Source organism: Squalius cephalus, assembly GCF_949319135.1.
Source record: "Squalius cephalus genome assembly, chromosome: 4".
NCBI classification, from domain to species: domain Eukaryota; kingdom Metazoa; phylum Chordata; class Actinopteri; order Cypriniformes; family Leuciscidae; genus Squalius; species Squalius cephalus.
The window spans coordinates 38,001,889-38,024,009 of record NC_137125.1 but is presented as its reverse complement, the minus strand read 5'-3'; the positions used below and the strand labels follow the sequence as shown (position 1 = coordinate 38,024,009).

The following is a 22,121-nucleotide window of genomic DNA, read 5'->3' as shown; positions in this document are numbered from 1 at the left end:
TAACTGACCGCCACTTTTAAATGAGTAACGGGAAAACAGTGTCACATTTTCCTGAAATGTTTGTGGTTTTACATTCATACTGTGTTTATTTTAGCTGAACATCTTTTGAAAGTAGAAGTTGATCTACAAAACTGGAGCAAGTGATTATTAGTTTATTCAAACGTTTAATATGAACATTAGGCGTCTGTGTTTATTGTAATATATTATGTTGTATTTGTATATTTACATGATTTGTCAAGGTAATTCAAAGAAAAGCATGGCAGTACCATGGCATTTTTCTAAGTTTAATTGCCTCATTGTGATGTAATTTCTCATTTTGTTACTTTTTAAGCAGTTAAAAATTAGACTTCCTTAAAAAATGGAAATAACCTAGGATCAGAGTAACATCTTCCTCAAGTGCTGCTGAAAAACTTTGAGATTTGAGATCGTGACAACAGTGAATGATGAGGGTCTTGTTCATCTGACCCAAAACTTCTACCTGTCTTTATAGTGAATCCTACAGGGAGACATTTGATCAGAGTAGAGAGACAGCAAGACCCCTGTCCAACACACACACACACACACACACACACACACACACACACTCAGTGTATTGTAACTCAAGCAGGAGTGTGTCGTGTTGGCGCTCGTGTGGCGAAAGTGAAGGTTCATCAGAATGAATTATAGAAGCTTCTGCAGGAATAAAGTCTTCAGTCATGAGAGATAGAGAGCTGGATTTTCTCACAACCATTTTCTAATTTCATTTATTGAGCAGCTCAAAGTTATTTTTACTTTTGAAAATAAAACAGAAGCTTTCATGAGACATGTTTCTGTGTTTGATACTGTAAAAAACGAGTAAAGTCTCTCATCCACAGGAGAAGCAGAGGTTTCTGACTGATGTTCTTCATGAGGTGATGTTATTGGACGGTTTGGCCAGTTCTCATCCGATCTCTCAGGAAGTGTTTGAAGCCACAGACATCGACCGAGTGTTTGACTGGATCGCATATAAGAAGGCAAGAGAATCTCTCATAAAATCCTACAGGCTTCATTTGCATGATTGAAATGATTAGAAACCGTTAATATTGAGCTGAACTGAATTCAAAACTGATTTATACTATACAACATTAAATTAATTTACACATTTTTTTATTCCGCAAGACAGTAGAAGAGGAGCAATGACTTTGTAAAACAACAGTATCGTCGGTCTAAATCAGTCATTTATTTATGTGCGGACTTCACCAATAGACTTGATCTTTTATTGAGTCCAGTAAACATCTCAGTTTGCTTGTTATTTTTCTCCCAGCAAAAGAAATCTCAGTTTATCTTTGTGAATTGTAAATGGAGTCGCGCTGTTATAAGCCTCTTCACATACACAAGAAAAACAGTTTAATTAAAAGCTTGTTTTTTAGTAAGTCGAGGACAGAAACTGTTACACTGAGAGTTTTTGTGTGCTCTGGGGACTTTAGTGGCACATTAAACATTTCTCAGACCAGACAACATCTATTTAATTACCTCTTTCTCACTGAAACACACTTTACTGAAAAAAACTCCAGCGCCCAAATATATCCTCTCATCTGAGCATCTGAAAGCCATTAAAGACACAAAGAGAAGGAAAGAAATATCTTTGTCCTCTATCAGAGTTCAGACACAGACAGAATCTTCCGTCCACTGAAGGTTTGAGTTTCTGTGTTAACTCTCCCTCCAGCTGTCAATCAGCTCAAGGCCAGTTTGTGATTGGCTCTTGCTCTTCCTCAAGTCCCTCCCCCTGTTTCCCCACAGGTTCTGTTGGGTTATGAACTCTGTCAGTCACACTGACACCAGGCCGTCCCTCATCACTTCCTCCTTGCACTCTAAGGACTCTGAAATCCCACAATATCCCATGAGTCCCCAGCGCTAACAGGAAGTGACACTCATCACACAGATTGTGGAGGGATGGGAATTAGATGCTGTCAAATGAGCATGTCAAAGCCACTCAAAATCTAAAAAGATACAGACTCATAAAACAGCAGCAGCACCACATGGAGTCCTTGTTTAGATGAACCAGACCTGCTAGAAATTGAACAGTGCCATAATAACTGAACTGTTTTTAAATAATGTTAAACCTTTTCTGCGATGTACATAACCAAAAGTTAATCCTCCTTGAACAGTCACTCCACTAGAATTATGATTTTGACAACTTTCCTGTTCAAATAACACATTTCTGCATTTAAACCCTACAGAACATTTTGCCCCATTGACTTAATAAGTGGATTCATGTACATTTTCTGTAGTAATCGACAGCATGTCAAAACGCTCAAAACGATGTATATTTTGTTGGGTTTTTTACTGTATGCATGTGTAAATAAGCAATCTTTATTGAACGTGTGTTTACTCTGTGTCCGCAGGGAGCCGCTCTGATCCGGATGCTGGCGAACGTCATGGGACAGACGCTATTCCAGAGAGGCCTCAATGTAAGTCAGTAGTTTTTCTTTCATCTTCTCTCTTTGTGGTCACAAACAATTTCACACTCATGTGTGTTTTTACTCAAATGTGTCTTGTGAATATGTTTATGAGGCTCTTTGTATGAATTATACATAGTATCAAAAGGATTGTGGCATAAATCCAAAACTTTTCAATTCATTTTTCAAATTCTCACCATTTAAAACTATCACAACAAATGTTCATTTCTCAAGCCTCTTCGGGTCTTCTGAGTGTTACGGATTTTTGCTACAAGTATTTGTGAGATTATTCAACCGTGTCGGTTTACATACGCTTCTTATCTTTAGAGCTACAACAGCTTGTTTTCGTGTCACACGCTTCCATCAAGCTTGAGGTGAAAGTGACACAATCAGGCAAACGATTAAACATGTTCGTGCCAGAAATTAATTTCATTTCTGAAATTTTCACAATCAGAAGTTTCAGAATCATTCTCTGTGCTAAACCGGTTTACAGTCATGGCTTCGTCAAGATCTGATGAAACACATCAGTTGTGTTAAAGCACAAGTGTCTGGTATTGTGTCGATGTTGGTGAACAGAGTATCAGCTCCAGGCTTTTGTTGTGCTGTTTGTTTATAGTCACATGTTCATCTTCTGTAAAGCTCTTCCTGCGTCCCGTCTTCCAGTTCAGGCCCCTCAGGAGTGAACAGCAGATCTCTTGATGTATTATTAGACTGTAATAATGGTTGTTTTGGACACCGTATGGCTTCTACACGAAACTACATCCTGAAATGTGGTTAAAGGATTTGGCCGTGAAAAAACAAGCTGCAGGTTTGAATCCAGTGAGAGTAAATCTGTAAACGAATGAGAGTTAAATGTGACACCCTCTTCCTTTGACATGTGAGTTAACACACTTTCAGAGGTGTAAGACTCACATTTAGATTCTTCACCCTCTAGATCCAATGAAATCCCTTTTCAAAACATCAGTAACTTCTCATTTAATTTGTGTATGACTGAGATGCTGTCAGTTTCAGAGCTTGGTTCTGGGTTATTTTTGACGTTGTGGTTTATTGTTGCTCTTAGTTGCTGGAAGCACAATCAGGTCATGTTTTCTGCACAGCAGATTTAACGCTTCATTTACAGATGTAACAGATGCACATACAAGCTTTATATCGCAGCACAAACACGTCTGACCAGTAGACTGATGTGTCTAATGCACACGTGTTCACATATCTTGGACTGGCTATAAATGTAATTACTGTGTTTGCTTTTGTCCAGTATCTACTATAGTAAACGTGGTATTATTAGCAACATCAATATTCTGGTTAGCGCAAAAGCAAGAAAATATGCCAATCAATTCTGTCTAAATCTTGGTTAATCAGTAAATCAATATGACATGATGGGCATATCTGGAAAATCTATTTTTCTTTCTTTATGTCATATCATTTCTGACAAATATGTAGAAAGAAGAAAGAAACAGTAATAATTTTGATTAAAATGAAAGGTTACACTTTATTTCAAAGGTCCATTTGATACATTCTACTAAAAATATAACTTTATAACTACATGTCAACTAACTCTCATTAGAATATTAGAAGACTAGACTGATAGTGTTGGGGTTCGGGTTAGTAGAATATTTTGTAATTGAAAAGTTACTTAGAATGTCTGTTGCGGACCATTGAAAAGTGTTGGCAGATATTAATATGAATTATGAGCGTCAGCCGCTCTCAGTCAGAAAAAAAATCCTGTGCTGTCGTCATGACTGCGCTTGACAAAACAACGTCCCCCAGGGCTTTTAGCTCAAAAATGTGCATATTTGGAGAAATATTGATAGATTCTCATAGTTTTACATCAGATTTCTATAAACATGAGATATGAGGTCATACTTGTGCTTTTAGTGCAAAGGGTTCATGAACTGTATCTGTTTCAATTTTTTTTTTTTTTTTTTTTTTTGCCATTTCTGGGGATTTTTCAAAAGTGGGGTTGCAGCCTAACAGGTTAAGCAGACAGTCTACTAATACTCTAATGACTGCTAGTTGACATGTAGTTGCAAAGTTATCTATAGTAAGTTTTACTTATAGTCTTGTTTACACGTTACATGTTGTTAGTTACTATAGTAATTACAATCAATTCCATAATTACATCCATCTAACCCTAAAACACACATTAATCCAAACCCTATAGTAAGTAGTAAGTACATGTAGTTAATTATTATTACTCAGTTCTTAAATGTATCATTACACTGTAACAGGGACACATTAAAATAAAGTGTAACCAGTTTTAGTATAATAATGTCTAAAGTGAACCATCAAAATAATAAAATAAAGTGTTATCAAATTAAATGAATAATTTGTCTAAACTTTTTGTTGTATTAACTAATATTTCTACCTGATGAACTCTTAAACCCCTCTTGATCTGTAAGTCTATGTATTTAAGAGGAGAAAGACAACATTACACTTCTCCCAGGATCCATCTCTCCTCTCTCATCTGCTGTCTGTGTTTCTCTGTTCACTGAAGCTCATTTCATTCTTTCAGTGTCTGTCTTCTGTGTGGCATTTCTTCTCCTCCTCGTGTCTCTGCATAATTGAAGCAGCAGACAGACGTGAATGCTGAACAGTTCAGAAGCAGCAGACAGGCTGAAGTCCCACCCGGACCACCATTAACCATCCTCTCTCTCTCTCTCTCTCTCTCTCTCTCTCTCTCTCTCTCTCTCTCTCTCTCTCTCTCTCTGACTGTGAGGATGAGGGTGTCTTTATTGGTAATGGTGGATGGGCTGGTGAGGCGGGCGGATGAATGTCTCTTATAAAAGAAAAGTGGGAGTCATAAATGAAGTCCGAATGGTTCTCAGGCTCATACAGCTGCTGGAGTGATGAAGCGTTCCCGTCTCATTTACACACACTGCCCATCGCTTTTAAAGCCACTTTCAGATGGATCATATTATGGGATGTAGGAAATATTCATTCCAGCTGGAAATGTGAAATGCTTGACCTATGAATAGCAGAGGACAAGTGCGCTATTGCCCTGGAGAAATAAACTTCAGCATGTTACAGTCCATCTTCATCCTCTGGATGTGATTTGGAACAGCGGGAAGCTTCTTCCCTGGATTCAGTGCTTCATAGTCCTGTTTTTCGCTCTCAACGGGATCCTGACTTGGAGAATGACAGTCCATCAGATCCCTGCGGATATTGTGGGCTAATAATTCTTTCTGAACACAGATGAAATACTGATACTCAGACACTACTCGATTCAATTTCCCAACATTCTTAAACACAGAGAGGATCTGTTTTTCCCATATTCCTCCTCTTTTCCCAGCAACCCCTTCTGGCTTGGCTGTTCCGCCTCATTATTGCTGTTTTCTGTCTCTCTCTCTTATGGGAACTTTCAGTATCTCTGTCTGTCTCTGTGTGATTGATGGGAAGAACAGGTAAACACAACACCTCACCAAACAATCTACCTCCATTGCCTCAAAATTACTTTCATATGCAGGAAAATTGTAGACATATTTCTTCTTGTATTACTTTTTGAGGGAACTCATTTAGAAGGATGAATAATGAATTATTTATGATCTGCTTTGACTGTTGTGGTGAAGGCTCTCACAGAAAACTTGTGTTTTAGCTCCGGGGGATTTACATATCGAAAGCGATCAATCTTTTGTCTCCCTTGGTAAGTAATTTGGCTTTGCAAAATGCGGAACCATAACCGAATGGGGTTATAATATCTGATGAAGGGACGTTCAGGATATGATTCTGTCCTGAAGATTGTCAGAAGAGAAACTAACCTTTGCTAATTACATTAAGTTATTTACACACACAACCATCCCACTGGAATCTGTTGAGTTATGAAGTGTGTCCTTAGATCTGATCCTAGCTGTCTAACTAGACGGACTTTTCGGCATCACAAGTACAACATATAAGTATAGTACAGGCTTTTTATGCCCACTACTAAAATAGCGTAGTTTGGCTAAAACAGCCCCTAAGTGCTTTGTAACATTGAATAAAATTCACAAGATGTAGAATGGAGTAATTATAAATATATATTTATCAAATATTGTCTCCAAATTAAAAATTCCCATTATTTGTCTGTGCTATGTATTGTTTATTCTCATTACAGTGTCACTTAGCTTATAGCAACACCAGTCTCTGTAATTGATAGATGGTTAGTGCTAGTCAGCTCTCATGCATGAGGAACGCTGTATGTGTGTTTTTCTGTCTTTCATGTCTATAAGAGCGTTTTGGTCACTAAACAGTGGTGGGTAGCAACACAGTCATTAAAATACACATTTTTAGGCCAAGCAGACTGGAAAATGTCATCGCAAACATAAAATGGCTCTGGGTGGTCCCTTGCTGCTATGCAAATGTATGCAAATGAGCAGAGTGGGTATTTCATACTGCAAAAATCTCATTCAGCAGCCAATTTATACCTGCCGAATACAGGGACAACGGTCAACAATTTAGCATCTTTGTACAATCACAAAAAGACACATTTAAGGCACAAAAAACTCATATTATAAAACCATATAGATTATGTACATATTTCATTATATTAATTTTGAATGCCAAAAATGTTTATTTAAAATAAAAAATATTATTTTATTTATGTACACTCTCAGAAAAAAAGGTACAAAATCTGTCACTGGGACAGTACCCTTCAAAAGGGTTCTAATATGTACCATTTAGGTACTACTATGTACACTTTTGGAACTAATATGTACACTTTTGGTACCAATATTTACCTTTGAGGGACTAATATGCACTCTTTAGGTACAAAGGTGTACCTTTTGAAAACCTTTTGTACCTTTTTTTCTGAGAGTGTAGTTGCATTATTTTGTTTAAAGTTATGAAACAAAAGTTTCTTCAAGAAGTGGTGCAGTTTTCCATGCATTTTATTATTTCAAATCAATAAATTCAAGCTGGCTTCTGTATAATTTATTAGAGATATTTAGAGTGTACACACACACAGACACACACTAACTGATGTGGCAATTAGATTTATTTTTACTCGTCTTACCTCTAGCTGTGGCCGTCAGCAGAACACATCAGTGTCAAAATAATGATGTCACATTGACTGCCCTATCAGAGGAGAGATTGGGCCACATGGTCACTTCTCTTCAGGATGGAGGAGACAGAGAGCGAGAGAAAAAGAGGAATTGCACTGGTTTAAAACAGATTCATCAGGATGGTAACATGAATCTGGTTCTGCTCCAGACTCAAATCCCAGACTCTCTGAGAGCTCAGCAGAGCATGTAGTGCTGGAGGCCAGCTGGACTGGGTCACGCTTTCAGGATCCCAATGCAATTTGCTCAAACCTCTCAGCATGACGCCTGTCCACATTTCAACAAGTGCCCCTTTTGATTTGATTCATGAAACAAAGTCTAAAATAATTACCTTATTAAAGGACAAGTTCACCCTAAAATAAAAACCCTGCCATCATCTGTTTACGCTCATGTCATTCCAAATCCATATTTATAGTCTTTGATTATCCACTTTAAACCGTTTCTTCTCTAAGATCTCAATGAATCTTTCAAACCTGGTGCATCACAATACACTCAAAAGCCAATAGTATTGAGTGCATTTAATGGTATTGAGTGCTGGCATTTAACTGTGGAAATCTGACTTGGTCTTTTCATCGCACAAAGATCTCTTATGACTTCATAACACAAGATTGTATTCCACAGAAGTGTGGGAAATGAGAGAATTATCCCTTTAAAACACAGTATAAAGGGAGTTCGAAATCAGTCCATTGTATGTCACATACCCCAGAATTAACAGAGAACATGCTATTTTATGTCAGCATGTGCTCTTGACTTCATCAACAGGAAGAGGATTACAGTTGACGGGTTTATCGCTCACGGTCACTCGAGAGTTATCGATGAATCTCGTACAGCAGGGAAAAGGCTTCCCACCAGATGTTCTTATCAGATGAATGTAAATGTGCTGTCTAGGATCAGACTCCTTCTTCATGTCGCCCACCACCTGTATGACTGAGACTGCAGGGCAGAACAGACACACTAATGTAGCGTTTGGCACAAGCGCTGCCTCTGTTTAACAGATTAAAGTCTTTTAGCAGAGAAATGAACACCCACTAGTGTCTTAGCTTCAGTAATATACAACATTACAGATATTCATCCACTTTGCACATTTGTCTGTGATTGATGTTGAAGTACTTGTATTTACTTTGCTGACTTATGGTGAGGTGTTTATTTTCTTCACAAAGCTCACTTTTTACTTTTATAAATGTAGAATATTTATAAATGTTCACTTAAAAAGTACAGTGTTTACAAAATTTAGGTAATAGCAAGTTGTACATGGGTATCATGTAAATTCATTGACAGTTTGTTATGTGGATATGATTATCAGATATCGTCAAAGTACTACTTTGTAAAAGTATTTAAGTTTTTAGTCACTGAATGAATGAATGATTTTCCCCCATTATTTTTTCATAACCCAGGGAGTTTATTTTAGTGTAACCAGGGTGTAACTTTAGCATTGTCTTGAAAGAAACTCCTGTAAAATTGTGTTGCTGATTTGTATGTTACTCATTCTGTGACACGCTGATGCAGCATCGACTTGAACAACATAATCAGCCTCTAATTGGCCTCCTTATGGTCCTCCTTGATCTGACAGCCAATCACACCCAAACATCTGCTGCTAATTTGCATATGTTCAGCTTGAATTGAGCGGATTAGTACTGTTATTGTTTGGGCTTATTTCGTTTCCCAAGTTCACCGTTCCTGTCCAAGTCCAATTTATTTCTCTTCCAATATTGATCTCCGTCTCTGTCTGTTTGCAGGATTACTTGATGACGCATATGTATGGGAACGCGGCGCGAGATGACTTGTGGAACAAATTATCAGAGGTAAGATCTTAAGCATCTTCTGGGTGTGAGACCTCCATCCACGAGTGGGAATCATCGATGGGGTCAGTGAGCGGCGAGCTGACGAGTGAAATTGTATGTGTTCAACCTACTTAAATTCACCCAGTGCGTCTCCTGCAGGCAGGTGTTCAGAGATTCATGCGTTGCATAGACATGTAGGGCAGAGGCCATTATATAACTGCGCATCATCAGCGGTTCACAATTCATGCCAATACACCACCTACTCACATCAACACATAAGGGTTTTATGGAAATGCCACACTGGAAGGAGTTCGATGCGCAGGCTGGGTTGTGTTTGATAGTCTTGCTTTTAAACTTGAGGTTTCACTTCATATGAAAACGTTTTCCACAGGTCCACATGGGAAGGTCACATACTGATCCAGAAATCTGATCGCTGTAACCTGCTAAATGCAAATGTTCACAGATACTGATTATGAAGTCTTGCTGCTGCTGATTCTGGTGGTTTTAATTAACTTATAAATTACTCGAATCTTATCAGACCAGATTAGTGAAGTGTCACATAATTGCTGACAAGCCTGATGAGTCTCTCAGATTAAACATGAGCATCTGCCCTTCAGCTCAGGTGTAGCCAAGAATAACCCAAGAAAAATCTAAAAATGATCCACCGTTGAAAGAAAGTTGACCTATTTAGGTGCGTCACTCAGGTCTCAAAAATACAGTATTTATTTGGCATGACTGCCCCCCTCCTGACAAAAACACTGACAGGCATGTTTCCTGAGATTCGCTGCTTTTATTTCTCCATATTTTTTAATACTTTTTCTTTAGCAACCATTACTGTCGGACTTCATTTCCCATAATTCCTTCAGTTTAATTACCGGGACAACTAATGCTGCAATAATAATGCTAATGCACAGCTTCTACATTAAATGACATTAAATTAAATGTTTAACAAAACAATTTAAATGATCTTGTTTTTTTTATCACACACATACAAAGCAAGTGCTAGTATTGGCATTTTGTTTCTTTATTTGGCATTTCCATACACCTCATACGCCTTCATGGATGGAAGTATCAAGTGAGACTATCCCACATCTAATAATCTAATAAACATCTAATAAACACTCAAAGTGCTTTACATGGAAGGGGGAATCTCCTCAACCTCCACCAATGAGCAGCATCCACCTGGATGATGCGATGGCAGCCATAATGCGCCAGAACGCCCACCACACACCAGCTTATTGGTGGAGAGGAGACAGTGATGAAGCCAATCAGTCTATATGGGGATGATTAGTGATTAGAGGGCCAAGAAGATGCCAATGGGAAAATTTGGCCAGGATCCCGGGTAACATCCCCACTCTTTTTTTTTTTTCGAAGGACATGCTGGGATTTTTTTATGACCCCAGAGAGTCAGAACCTCGGTTTAGTGTCTCATCCAAAGGACGGCGCTTGTTTTTACAGTATAGTGTCCCCATCACTATACTGGGTTATATTAGGAGCCACACAGACCACAGGGTGAGCACCCCATGCTGGCCTCACTAACACCTCCTCCAGCATCAACCAGGTTTTCCCAGGAGGTGTCCCATCCAGGTACTGACCAGACTCAACCCTGCTTAACTTCAGTGGGCAACCAGTCTTGGGCTACACGGTTATATTGCTGCTATAGATGCTTCAGATGTATGCTAAGATAACAAAATTAATTAAGGCTGGAGGTGTGATGCTACATAATGCTAATATGCTAACACACCTGTGCAGGGGTGCGTTTCCCAAAAGCATTGTTAGCCACCTATGGTCGCAAGTTCCGTCGTTATCAGCATAGTTCAACGAGTTGGTGTTTCCTGAAACCATCATTCCAACGAACATTTGCAAACAGCATCGCAAAGTTGTGTGGTTGGAACGACAGATTTCGACCTGTGGTTAGAAGCATAGTTTCTTGTTTGCAAGACATGTGGACTTAATACATCCTCATTTTGAGCCAAATAAGCAAGCTGACATTCAGTACAATCTATATCTTTTATTTAGAGTACATACAAATTTCATTTATGTCTTTTAGTTTGTCAAGAGATTTTATTTTAAGCATCGTTTTTGAAGAGTGTGCATGTGCGAACGTGCGCTAGTACGTAAGAACGAGCCTATGATTGAATCTGGAAATAAAGCTAAATAACTGAGAAAACTAAGAGATAGTCCTCAGATGCCATGTCCGTAATTTATAGCAAAACATCTAGCATGAATTCAATATCATACAGATTCATTAAAAGGAGTTATTACTCCACCACCTGCGTGACATCATTAACTAACGTGGTTTAACTACCAATTTGCGACTGTACGGTTTTGGGAAACAGTCTTGACTAGCTAGTTGGTTTCTTAAACGATGCATTGTACTATGGTAGTGAACCAGCGAGTTATGTTGTTGTACGGGAAACGCACCCCAGAGCAGTTGTAAATAATACCAACTTAATATAAAACCTTAATTATCTACTATGTAAGATTTAACCATTTTAAGAAATAGATGAGGACATAAAAAAGCTTAAGACACCTGCTGAAACTGCTGGCCATCTATAATCACAGTGAAGTTGAGCGTTGGGTTCAAGTCATCAGCACAGAGATGTGCTTTTAAAGTCAGACGACTCTCAGCAAGTCCTCTCAGTGCTCATCTCACAAAGTGTCATGACTTTAATGAGATTACTTTCAAGCATAATCTCAAAGTTATTATAGTTTGTAATGGAACAGCAGGACATTTAGCAGCTATCAGCATCGTATGAAGCGTTTTGTCATTCACATCACTCTCCTAAGTGTCGGCTGATAGGCACCCGCTTCTTCATTTTCTCTTTCAGAACAGAAAGGATTTAAAGGTGAATTCATGTGAGGGGACCAAACCAGGACCCTCCTATCCTCTCAGTGACCGTGTTTGTGAGGCACTGACGAATTTAGCTACATTAACAGTCCTTGACAGCCCATCATCTAATGAATACTGATATGCGCTATGTTCATTAGCTATTCATGAAATCCAATTTGCTGCAATAATCTGGCAGTGCTAAGCGCCCACAAAGCACTTTGTCAAGCTCAGGACCCATGCCGGACCGGCCTACACTTCCTTTAATTATTTTCGCCAAGGCAAAGGTACAGTGGCTTCCTGAAAACGTCCTACAGGAAATTATTCTTAATGTAGGAACATCAGCTGCCGTCATCAGCCTCTTCAGAGCCTCTTCTTCACATGGTAAACAAACTGTGAGTCATCGACAGATGTGAGAAGTTGTCCGGTTTCATTTAAAATTTTCTGTATAATATCCTTGACAAAGATATATTTTAACACTCACAATGGTCATAATCAATTGCTATAAGCAAGAGGGTCCCAGTTACACTGGAGAATGGAAGTTCACATGCTCGACTGATCTAGTCAAGCTGAAGTTTGCAGAATGCAAGAGAGCCTGACAAAGCACTTTGTTTCTGTCGCCACATTTCTCTTCCAGTCCCATGGGTCTCCACAACACACTGACTCAGTACTGCTGCAGAAACACTGTAGCTCTCCAACGGTTACAACCAATTTCATACAAAATTACTGATTGGCTCCAGTAAGTATGAAATGCTGCACCTCTTTAGGATGCCGTCAATGGAAATGATTAGAAATATATGTAGAGCCAATGACATTGACTCTGATCCAAAACCTAGCAAGGTGCCTACTGTGGATACAGACAGCTGCATCAGGACTGAAATAAAACCTCAAAATACTGACTTTACATTGGAAGTGATACACAAGTACTCTTCATATAGAGCACATGGGAAACTCAACTTGGTTGATTCCAGTAGAGTTTAACTTTAGTGCATCCAGTTCTGATCGGCCCGCTCAGAGCGGGGTTCGAATCAGCAATTGCCAGTACAGGAGGTGGGTTTGTTAACAAGGCTAACAATGCTAAAGCCCACAGACTTAGCATCAGTCGCTAGGTCAAGGGAGTGAGGTTTACTTGCATAGCTGTTATTATCTGTTACACCTTATTATCCGCTCGTATTACCCCCCTGAACCTCATTTGAATCTGGGTCACGCTACCAATATGAATGGTTCTACTTGCCCTTTTCCAAGAAATTCAACAAAGTTAGTTACCATCTGGAATATGATAACAAGGACGTTAAAGACAGCAGCCTTGGGCAAAGCTCTTTAGAGCAGGGGAGTGAAGTTTACCTGCACAGCTCTTACTAGCTGGCCTCCGATAGACTCACCCCTCTAAACCTTGGTCCCACCCGGGTCACGGCACCAATGTAACTGGTTCCACTTGGCCTGTTCCAAGCGGGGCCCGGACCGATGACTGCCGATTCATACAGGAAACTTCCATATCAATTCATACAGAAACCTGCCAGTTGTCCACTATGCTGAGCCATTTATAGCAGCATTTTTTTCAAAGAATAACCAGTATATTTCCCCCATGGACAAAACAGTCACATTGCAAGCTTTCCTCATTAATGAGCCATGAGATTCAATTTAATGTTTTACTTGTGTAAAATAGGAGGAGAAGCTTCCTCTGAAGAAATCAGACCTATAAATCTAATTCTGCTCCTTTACAAGCATCTCTCTTGTATAGAGAGGTTAGATAACTGGAAATTTCCTTGTAATGTTCCTCCGTGTGCGGTGTAAAAGAACAGTGAATTTTAATCACCTTTCTATTCACAGAGTTTTTAATTAAAAGTACTGGATGGGTTTTTATGTTTGCAAGACAAAGAAAACCTTAATCAGTCCAAATATGTGCATAAGAACCCATTAAAGCCATCAAATCTGAATTAATCATTACGTCCACTTAATTTCATTAGGTGGTCCCTAAACCCTAAAGCCCACCAACACAACTCACTTCCACTTAATTGATACTGTCAGACACAATGTATTCTACTCTGAGCTGTTAGATGCCCCACACGGTGATCCGTGTATGTGTATGATGTGTTTTGATGTATGATATTTTGTGTCACAGGCCATGCAGCGGGAGGGAAAGGACATCAACATCACGCAGGTCATGGACCGCTGGACCCTGCAGATGGGCTACCCTGTCGTCACCATCAGCAAGAACGACAGTCTTGACAACAGTGTCACCATCTCCCAAGAGCACTTTGTCTATGACACGGACGCCAAGATCCAGAATCCTGAGCTGTTCAACAAAAGGTAGTGTGCTATATCTCAAATGTGCTACATGTCGAATGTGCTATATGTCAAATGGACCATTTTTTACAACAGGTTGTTGCATGAAAATGAAACACCATCAGTCAACTAACCTCTGATTCTCCATGAGCTCATAAATCAGTGCAGAAAATCCACCATAATACGCAGAGGCCTGTATGTTTGCTGAACACTGCAATGCTGAATAATGTAAAAATCCCACACAGTGATGCTCTGATAGTTTCCTGTGATCAGATCAAGCTCAGAGAGAAAAAGATCCTACAGTTGTTCTGCAGCTGAAGAGAAGAAACCATTTTGATTAAAAATAAGATTAAACTTTAAGATATTTTGGAAGAAATACAGAAGAATAGGCCATATGGAGATTATAAGCAGAGCTAGACAGATAAAGACTAGCCTAGCGCCCCACAAGAGCATGAAAACCCAGAGGATTTCCTCACTTATCCAAAGGATGTGAACAGTTTAATGCTTCGCACATCTTGTCTGCCTTTTATCACTCCTACTAAAAGAAACAGCTTAAACCAGCCTACAATAGCCGCGTTTCCACTGTCGGGCCAGGGCCGGGCCAGGGCTTTAAACGGGCCGTGCCGGGCTAATAGCCTCGGGCCAATAGCACCGGGCCTGCGTTTCCACTGTCGGGCCAGAAGCTCCACAGCGCTTCACTAAAACACGCCCGTAACACGCCTCTCTGGAACAACGTCACACTAACCCATCATTTCACCAACAAATGGAAGTTTTATCAGAAAACTAATCAGAAATCACTGGAAACAGCGTTGAAAACAAACACGATAAAAGCGGCCGTTTGCTAGCATTTTTTTTGTTTGTTTACTTGAATATTAAAAACCCAAGCATCGATGTTTTACCACAGATTTACAAAAGTGATACATTGATAATAATGAATTAATTTATGTCAAAATTGCACATTAGTCACTCATTAGTCACTTAGGTCTATTTCACAAAAGAAAGAGGACACACTTACTTTTTCAGTCGCGTCTGTTTCTTTATCATATTTACATCACATTTAGAAAAAAATGATAATTTCTACAACTTTATGCCACGACCTGAGGAGCTTTAGCAATCTCTCGACTCCCATACAGATATTTCAGTCAGAGAAACAGAGGAAGCTCCCGAAAAAAAAGTTACTTTATTTTATGATAGTCCGGTTTAAAGAGACGAGACGTAGGCTATGACAGATAAAATAAAAACATGACTGTCATAGCCTTTAAGATTGGTCTGATTTCTTCAAGCGTTCGCTATGTTTTTTTTAATATGCGTATCTTCAAGCGTTTACTATGTTTACTATGGTAACGGTTAGCGCGCATAGTCTTTTGCATCACAAACAGAAGGCATTCAAACATGAACGCGAGTTAAATTATTTTATTTTTAAGTCTTTAATGCTGACAGAATCATCCGGCGCTGGTAAACTCCTCCTCTGTTGGTAACCACTCCTCTAGCCCGAGCTGGCCCGCTTTGGCCCAAGGTATTCGACGGGCCAGAAATCCTGGCCGTTGGCCTCGAGTAAGCCCCGATCCAGCCCCGGAAGTGACAGTGGAAACGCGACTGGCCCTGGCACGCACTAGCACGGCCCGGCCCTGGCCCGACAGTGGAAACGCGGCTATTGGTTTGAAAGTTTTCACTGGCTATAGTCAACCAACACCTGTTAACTATTTTAGACAGTTTTTTTTTCTTCAGCAGGACAAGAAAGAGTAACACAACACTGTCTGTATGAATTAGATCTCACATCATGTTCACGCACAAAATATCTAGCCGCTATTAACTGAGCATTTCATTTATTATTAGCGATTTATGCTAACCCGTCACCGCCACATGATGTTTGGCACCCGTCTGCATTGTCACAGAAAACTGCATGTGTCACTGGCAGATAAATTAGTTTAATTCTTTGTTAAAATGTAGATGATTAATTCAATACTGCATCTGATCTGTTTTAGAAATTCTCCTTTTGTTTTGAATCAGACACTGTTAGCAGCACACAAATTGACTCAAGAATTGAATTGTATTGCTGAACTGTCAGTTTCAGTGTGTGTGGTGAGGGATGTTAAGCAGTATTGCCATTTAGATAGTAATAATAACGTTTCTCAAGTTGAGAACAGTATCAATGTCAAACACCTGCAATTTCAGGACATGATAAAACACTTCTTAGCTTGCAATCTATTGGATATATTATTGTGGTTGCTTTTTGACTAAAGGTGGTTAAAAGTTGAATCCATTAGTTCGAAATAGGAGATAATAATAACTTCTCTAATTTCTGGCATCATAAAAGCTTTTTTCTTCATTCTGCACGGCTAGGCTAGCTCTCCATAACAAGCCATCTAATGTCATAAATATGAAACATACAGGTACAAATGTGTTTGTCCGCCTCTTTCCTGAGTTCATTTGTTCAGAGCAGACAAAGCCACCTTCCTCTGAACGTCTCCTCCTACATGAACGTGTTTTCTGAGCGCTGCGGTCTTCTGCGGAGGCGTTCAGAAGCAGAGCTGCTCCAGGAGTCAATAGCAAAGCTGTGTTGCGAGTAGGGGGCGTCTCTTTCCTGTTTTGCCCCTCAGGCGGGTTTTCAGCTGAGTACCAGACAACCTGCCAGAATGCAGGGGGATTTGGCACCTTTGTAAATGCAGTGTAACACCTCACTTGAGGCTTTAAGCCAGCCTAGCAAAATGTGCTGACAGAAACATTGGCAGCAACAAAAGGAAAACAGAGAAGGTCAGTTTGAATGTATTTCACACTCCTTCTGTGTGTTTCATGTCCACTGCCATCTCATTAAAGTTCATAGAGGGTCCAGAGTCTGTCTGGAGATGTCCAAACTCAACAGAAAAAAATATATTTCTTCCACACCGTTGTACTTGAAACACATGCTGGCTTTTATGCTACACTTTGATATTATCTTGAAGCAGCTTCATAATCCAGCTAGCAAAGAGCTCGCTAATCCACATCTAATCCACATCTTCTTTCAAACGTGCATTAAAGGAATATTTTTGGGTTAAATACAACAGCAGCTGTATTTACATCATATTTGGTCTGTTATTTATTACCACAGTAATTAATTTGAACTCTTCCTTCAGTTTGTAAAAAGACTGAAAATATGTTTATTGTAATGCATTTACATATGAATGCATTTACAGTGGAAGCCTAGCATGCTAGCATTATAAAAATAGATAACTAAACATGTTTTTGCTTGTTTTTACAAAGTAAGGGTTTTGTATAGATCTTGTAATTTGTATTTAATGCTAAATATTTATTTGAAATGGTCACAGACTCTTAAAGCTACAGCTAATCTGATTGTTTACATCAGCTTGTTATTAGCGTATTAGCAGTAAGCTTACAGTTTTCATCTCAGTTATAAAACCTCAGTATTAAGTTAGTAAAATGTAATAAGTCATTAGAAAGTGGACATAAATGTAAATATTAGAAAAGTGAAGTTTATACCTGAAATGATGACGCTGTCCTTCAGTAATACATTTACATATGAATGCATTTACAGTGGAAGCCTAGCATGCTAGCATTATAAATATTTTCGCTTGTTTTTACAAAGTTAGGGTTTTGTAAAGATCGTGTAATTTGTATTTAATGCTAAATATTTATTTGAAATTGTCACAGCTACAGCTAATCTGATTGTTTACTTCAGCTTGTTAGCATAATAGCAGTTAGCTTAAAGGCCACAGTTTTCTTCTCAATTATAAAACCTCAGTATTAAGTTAGTATAGATTGAATAAGTCATTAGAAAGTTGATTCATTAGAGAGAAGAAGTTTATACCTTAAATGATGACGCTGTACTTCAACACACCTGAAATCTGAAATCATCAAAGGACCGTTTGCCACGTCCAAGATAGATCCATGTTGTTATTTTCACAAGTGTAAAAAGTCTGGAGCTGAAACGTTGCTTCATTAACACCTTTACACTTGTATCTTACCTGACTTCTGTTCGGATTTTTCACAGCACAGATATTGTGCTGAGGTGATGTCATGGAGATTATAAACAGCTTATTAGTGCTTGAAGGCACAAATAAATTTTCCCATTTCAGACTTGACTGTGTTGGATACGTGCAGTCACTCCTGTGAATTATTCACAGTCCCGATATGGATCTGAGCCTTATATAGTCTTATAGTGTGCAGGTATGTGTAGGTCTACGTGAGGTTGGTGTATAACTTTGTAAAACTTATTTCATAAAACTTATTGCTCAAGTTAGATACTTCAGTGATCCTTGAGGGGAAATTTGCATTGCTGAAATAACTCAATACTAACAGCTAGAACGCTACTGGGCACATGCATAAAGTAAAAAAAAAAAAAAGATCTAGTTTTGACAAAAAAATAAATAAATTCTGTGCTATTTAATGACTTAAGAAAAAAAATGTGTTCTGTGCAAATGAAATGTTCTGTCATGACACAGGCAGGCTGATATGTCCTTCTGACATTGCACTTTATAACTGCTTTCAATTACATTGTTCTCTATAGGACTGTTTGTTTCCTGCTGTTTAAGTACCCAATGAGCTCGCTGCTCAACATTGAAATACTTGGTTAGCGTCTGCTGTCGCAGTTTCCAGCGTGCTTTCAGAAACCCTCCGCCTTCCCCAGCTCCACCTGTATAGATCTGCTACTGGTCATTCATGTATTCTATTGTACAGCAGCAGCATGTTGTGTAATATGTATTGGCAAAAGCAAGTCCTGTACTTGTTCTGCAGCAGAAGCAGCAATAACCAACAGCAGTAGCAACAGCAGAGTAGCAGAGCTAGTCCGCCAATGCATATTAACAATGTCATATCTCATCTTCTTCTTTCCAGTTCCTCACGGTCCCAGTGGTTTTAAACCACTGCTGGGTGATTGATTGAAAGTCTACAAAACATAAATGAACACAACAGCTCAAGCTCAACACAAACTCCAGCCTGTGTGGACATCCACAGAAGGTTTCAAATGGAGACACTTGTATTTTTTTTCTTCTCTTCAGTGCTGCTGGTGTTGGATAAAAGTGTTTTTAGGATTTACAGTATCACACATGTTGAGCCACAAAAAGCCCCCAGTGACTAATTATGGATTGAAAAAGCCAGCGGTCCCTGAAGAGAGCCTGAGATATTATCACACCCGCACAGAGAGACTCACTGTCTGAGTCCTCAAAACCCATGAGCAGAGAGAGGATAGTGGTTAATCACAGTGAATTTTAAATGTAGACACATCCAGAGACCATCTGTTACTCTTTTACAGTGGTGATATAGTGTTGAAGGCTCATTTCTCGGTCATATATTGCTAATTATAATTTGCCTTTTTTTTTTTTTTTTTTATGTTTAACAAAAACAAAAACCTTGGAACAACCATATAGCACCCAATCATGGTGGCATTAAATGTTTAGCATTACATATTTTCTTCATAAAATGTCAAAAAGTCTGAAATATTATTATTATTATTATTATTATTATTATTTAGTAGTATTATTTATTCATTTGTGGATATGTACTCATTTATACTTTATTTAAAATTGGGCCCCTTTTTAAATTCTGTTTCTGCCATCTTATAAGGGTCTCCGTTTCACATGTGTGCATAACAACTCTTCCTGACCATGGTAAAATCACTGTAATGCACTGCCTCTCATGTTGCTTTCATTTATATAATATTGTCCATTAAGAGCAAGTGTATGATATCTACAACTGCAGAAAACAAACACGGGTTTGTTCCATAAACATTAAATGATGCCCACATGTCTCATCTCTCACACACTTTACCCGTCTGCTGCAGAGACTGAACTCTTCATTCGTGCTTTAGCTAAAGCTCTGGGCCATAACACAAAGTTCCTGAGGGATGTAAATAACGATGATGATAACAGACGCTTCCATAAATGAACAAACATGAGCCACCAAATTACCAGCCTGTGGAGAACTTTAATTTTCTTTTGCTTTCTTCTCTTGTTCAATCCCACTGATGAACACAGTTTTATGTAAATGTATCTGTGTGATTTCATTTGAACACACACACAGATGCTTCTATTATCTCTGGAATTCATAAGTATTGTTATCAGCGCTCATCTACCACAGGATCTCTCGCTATAGTCTCCTTATAAACATATGCGTTTAAATACTGTTTCCCAGCAGGCTTCATATAGCCTCAGCTTATGCATAATGTCTTCTCAACTGTGTTATAGTTATATCCTCTGCGATATAAACTTTCATCCCAGCATCTCCAGTGTCTGCTGTTTACAGCCTTTTCTGCTGCCTTTAAAAATCTTGTTGGTGACACTTTAATTAAACCTTTTTAATAATGCATTATAAAAGTATCTTTAATGCATTGATTATGCCTTGTAATGCTCCTTACAATGAATTGTATGGACTTATGAATAATTGTAACCACATACATTGTAATAATTATGTTACACCTTTAGAAAGCATTAAAAAACACAAGACAAACAACCAATTTCAGGTGAACTAAGGAATCTAAAAATATTTATGAAAAGACATGAATTCCTTTATAATGCATTATACATAAAGGCATTAAGTAAAGAGTTCCCATATTGTTTTATAACAGAGATTTCGGTCTGTCTTTTCACAAAACCCTAATTGAGGCGTGTTCAGACATAATTAAGACACATTAAATAACATAAATCATCTTTCCTGAATGAATGGAGGTGAGTCATCAGCAGCCTGAAAAGGATTTTTGTCCGTTCCTGTCAGTTTTCCAACTAACACAAATCCTTAATGATCCAACCCTTTCCCCACAGCCAAGACTGACATCATGAAATAATCCAGACGGCTCTTCTCATATTTAATCACTAAATGTTGACATTTATGAGGAGTATGTGGTGCGTGCCTCTGTAAAGTTCACTGCCACAGTGTTAGGCTGCTGTGACGGTTGCCAGGGTGTTGCTATGTGTTTGTCAGAGTGTTTTTTAGCATGTTGCCTCAAGATAAAAGATGGCTTATCATGACCTGTTGTTCTAGCCAATGAAAAGAACTTTTCTTAAGAAGTTAGGGGCATGCTAAGATGTTAACATGCTAACCAAAGGAAGGGATGGTGTTTTTAAACACTAGCTTTGATAAAATTATGTATAATTTAAAAGACATTCATTCACACATTTTTATGATTAAGCATGAAAACACCATTAACTAGACATTCAACTTCAAGTATATATGGCCATTTTTCCACATAATTCTGTAACATTTGAAAACACATTAAATAGCAATCGAACATTAAACCTATAGCACAGAACTGACTTTTGTTGTCCGTGATCATCCGAATTTCCCAGTGCGCATGCAGTGAACCTATAATAAAAGCTGAGGAAGGGGGGAAATTGTTCAATAAAGTTCAAATATTTGTTTGGAGCGTGTTTGAATGATTCAGTCTTACATTAGATCTCGTAATGTTACAGTATTTATTGCTTTGGATCAGCTCAGCTGCACTCTTGTTGTCTGGGGTAATTTACACTGGCAGACAGCAGAACTCGTCCACGTGTGTGTCAGACATTTTGACAGACTGAAAGAGGGACGGCCATCCAGTGTGACAGCTGTCAGACAGAGTTCATACCTAGAGATGTTCATGCACACACAATAGCACATGAAAGCTATAGAGTCACAGATGAATCGACATCAAAATGAGGTGGCGACACAGAACATGACAGCGATCGGGTGATGAGTGATACACAGGTGTGTGTGTGTGACAGAGAGAGAGAGAGAGAGAGAGAGAGAGAGAGAGAGAGAGAGAGAGAGAGAGAGAGAGAGAGAGAGAGGGAAAGAATGAAAACTGGTT

General features: G+C 38.8%; 1 protein-coding gene across 1 annotated transcript in view; it reads left to right on the top strand.

The window, feature by feature from the left end:
* The window catches only part of LOC307156790 (thyrotropin-releasing hormone-degrading ectoenzyme-like), a 124,692-nt gene that overhangs the window by 75,944 nt on the left and 26,627 nt on the right, over positions 1-22,121 (top strand). The window contains exons 6-9 of the mRNA XM_079868334.1: positions 855-992; positions 2,364-2,429; positions 9,184-9,249; positions 14,181-14,368. Coding sequence (XP_079724460.1) covers positions 855-992; positions 2,364-2,429; positions 9,184-9,249; positions 14,181-14,368 — 458 coding nt within the window. The remainder of the gene's footprint in view (positions 1-854; positions 993-2,363; positions 2,430-9,183; positions 9,250-14,180; positions 14,369-22,121) is intronic.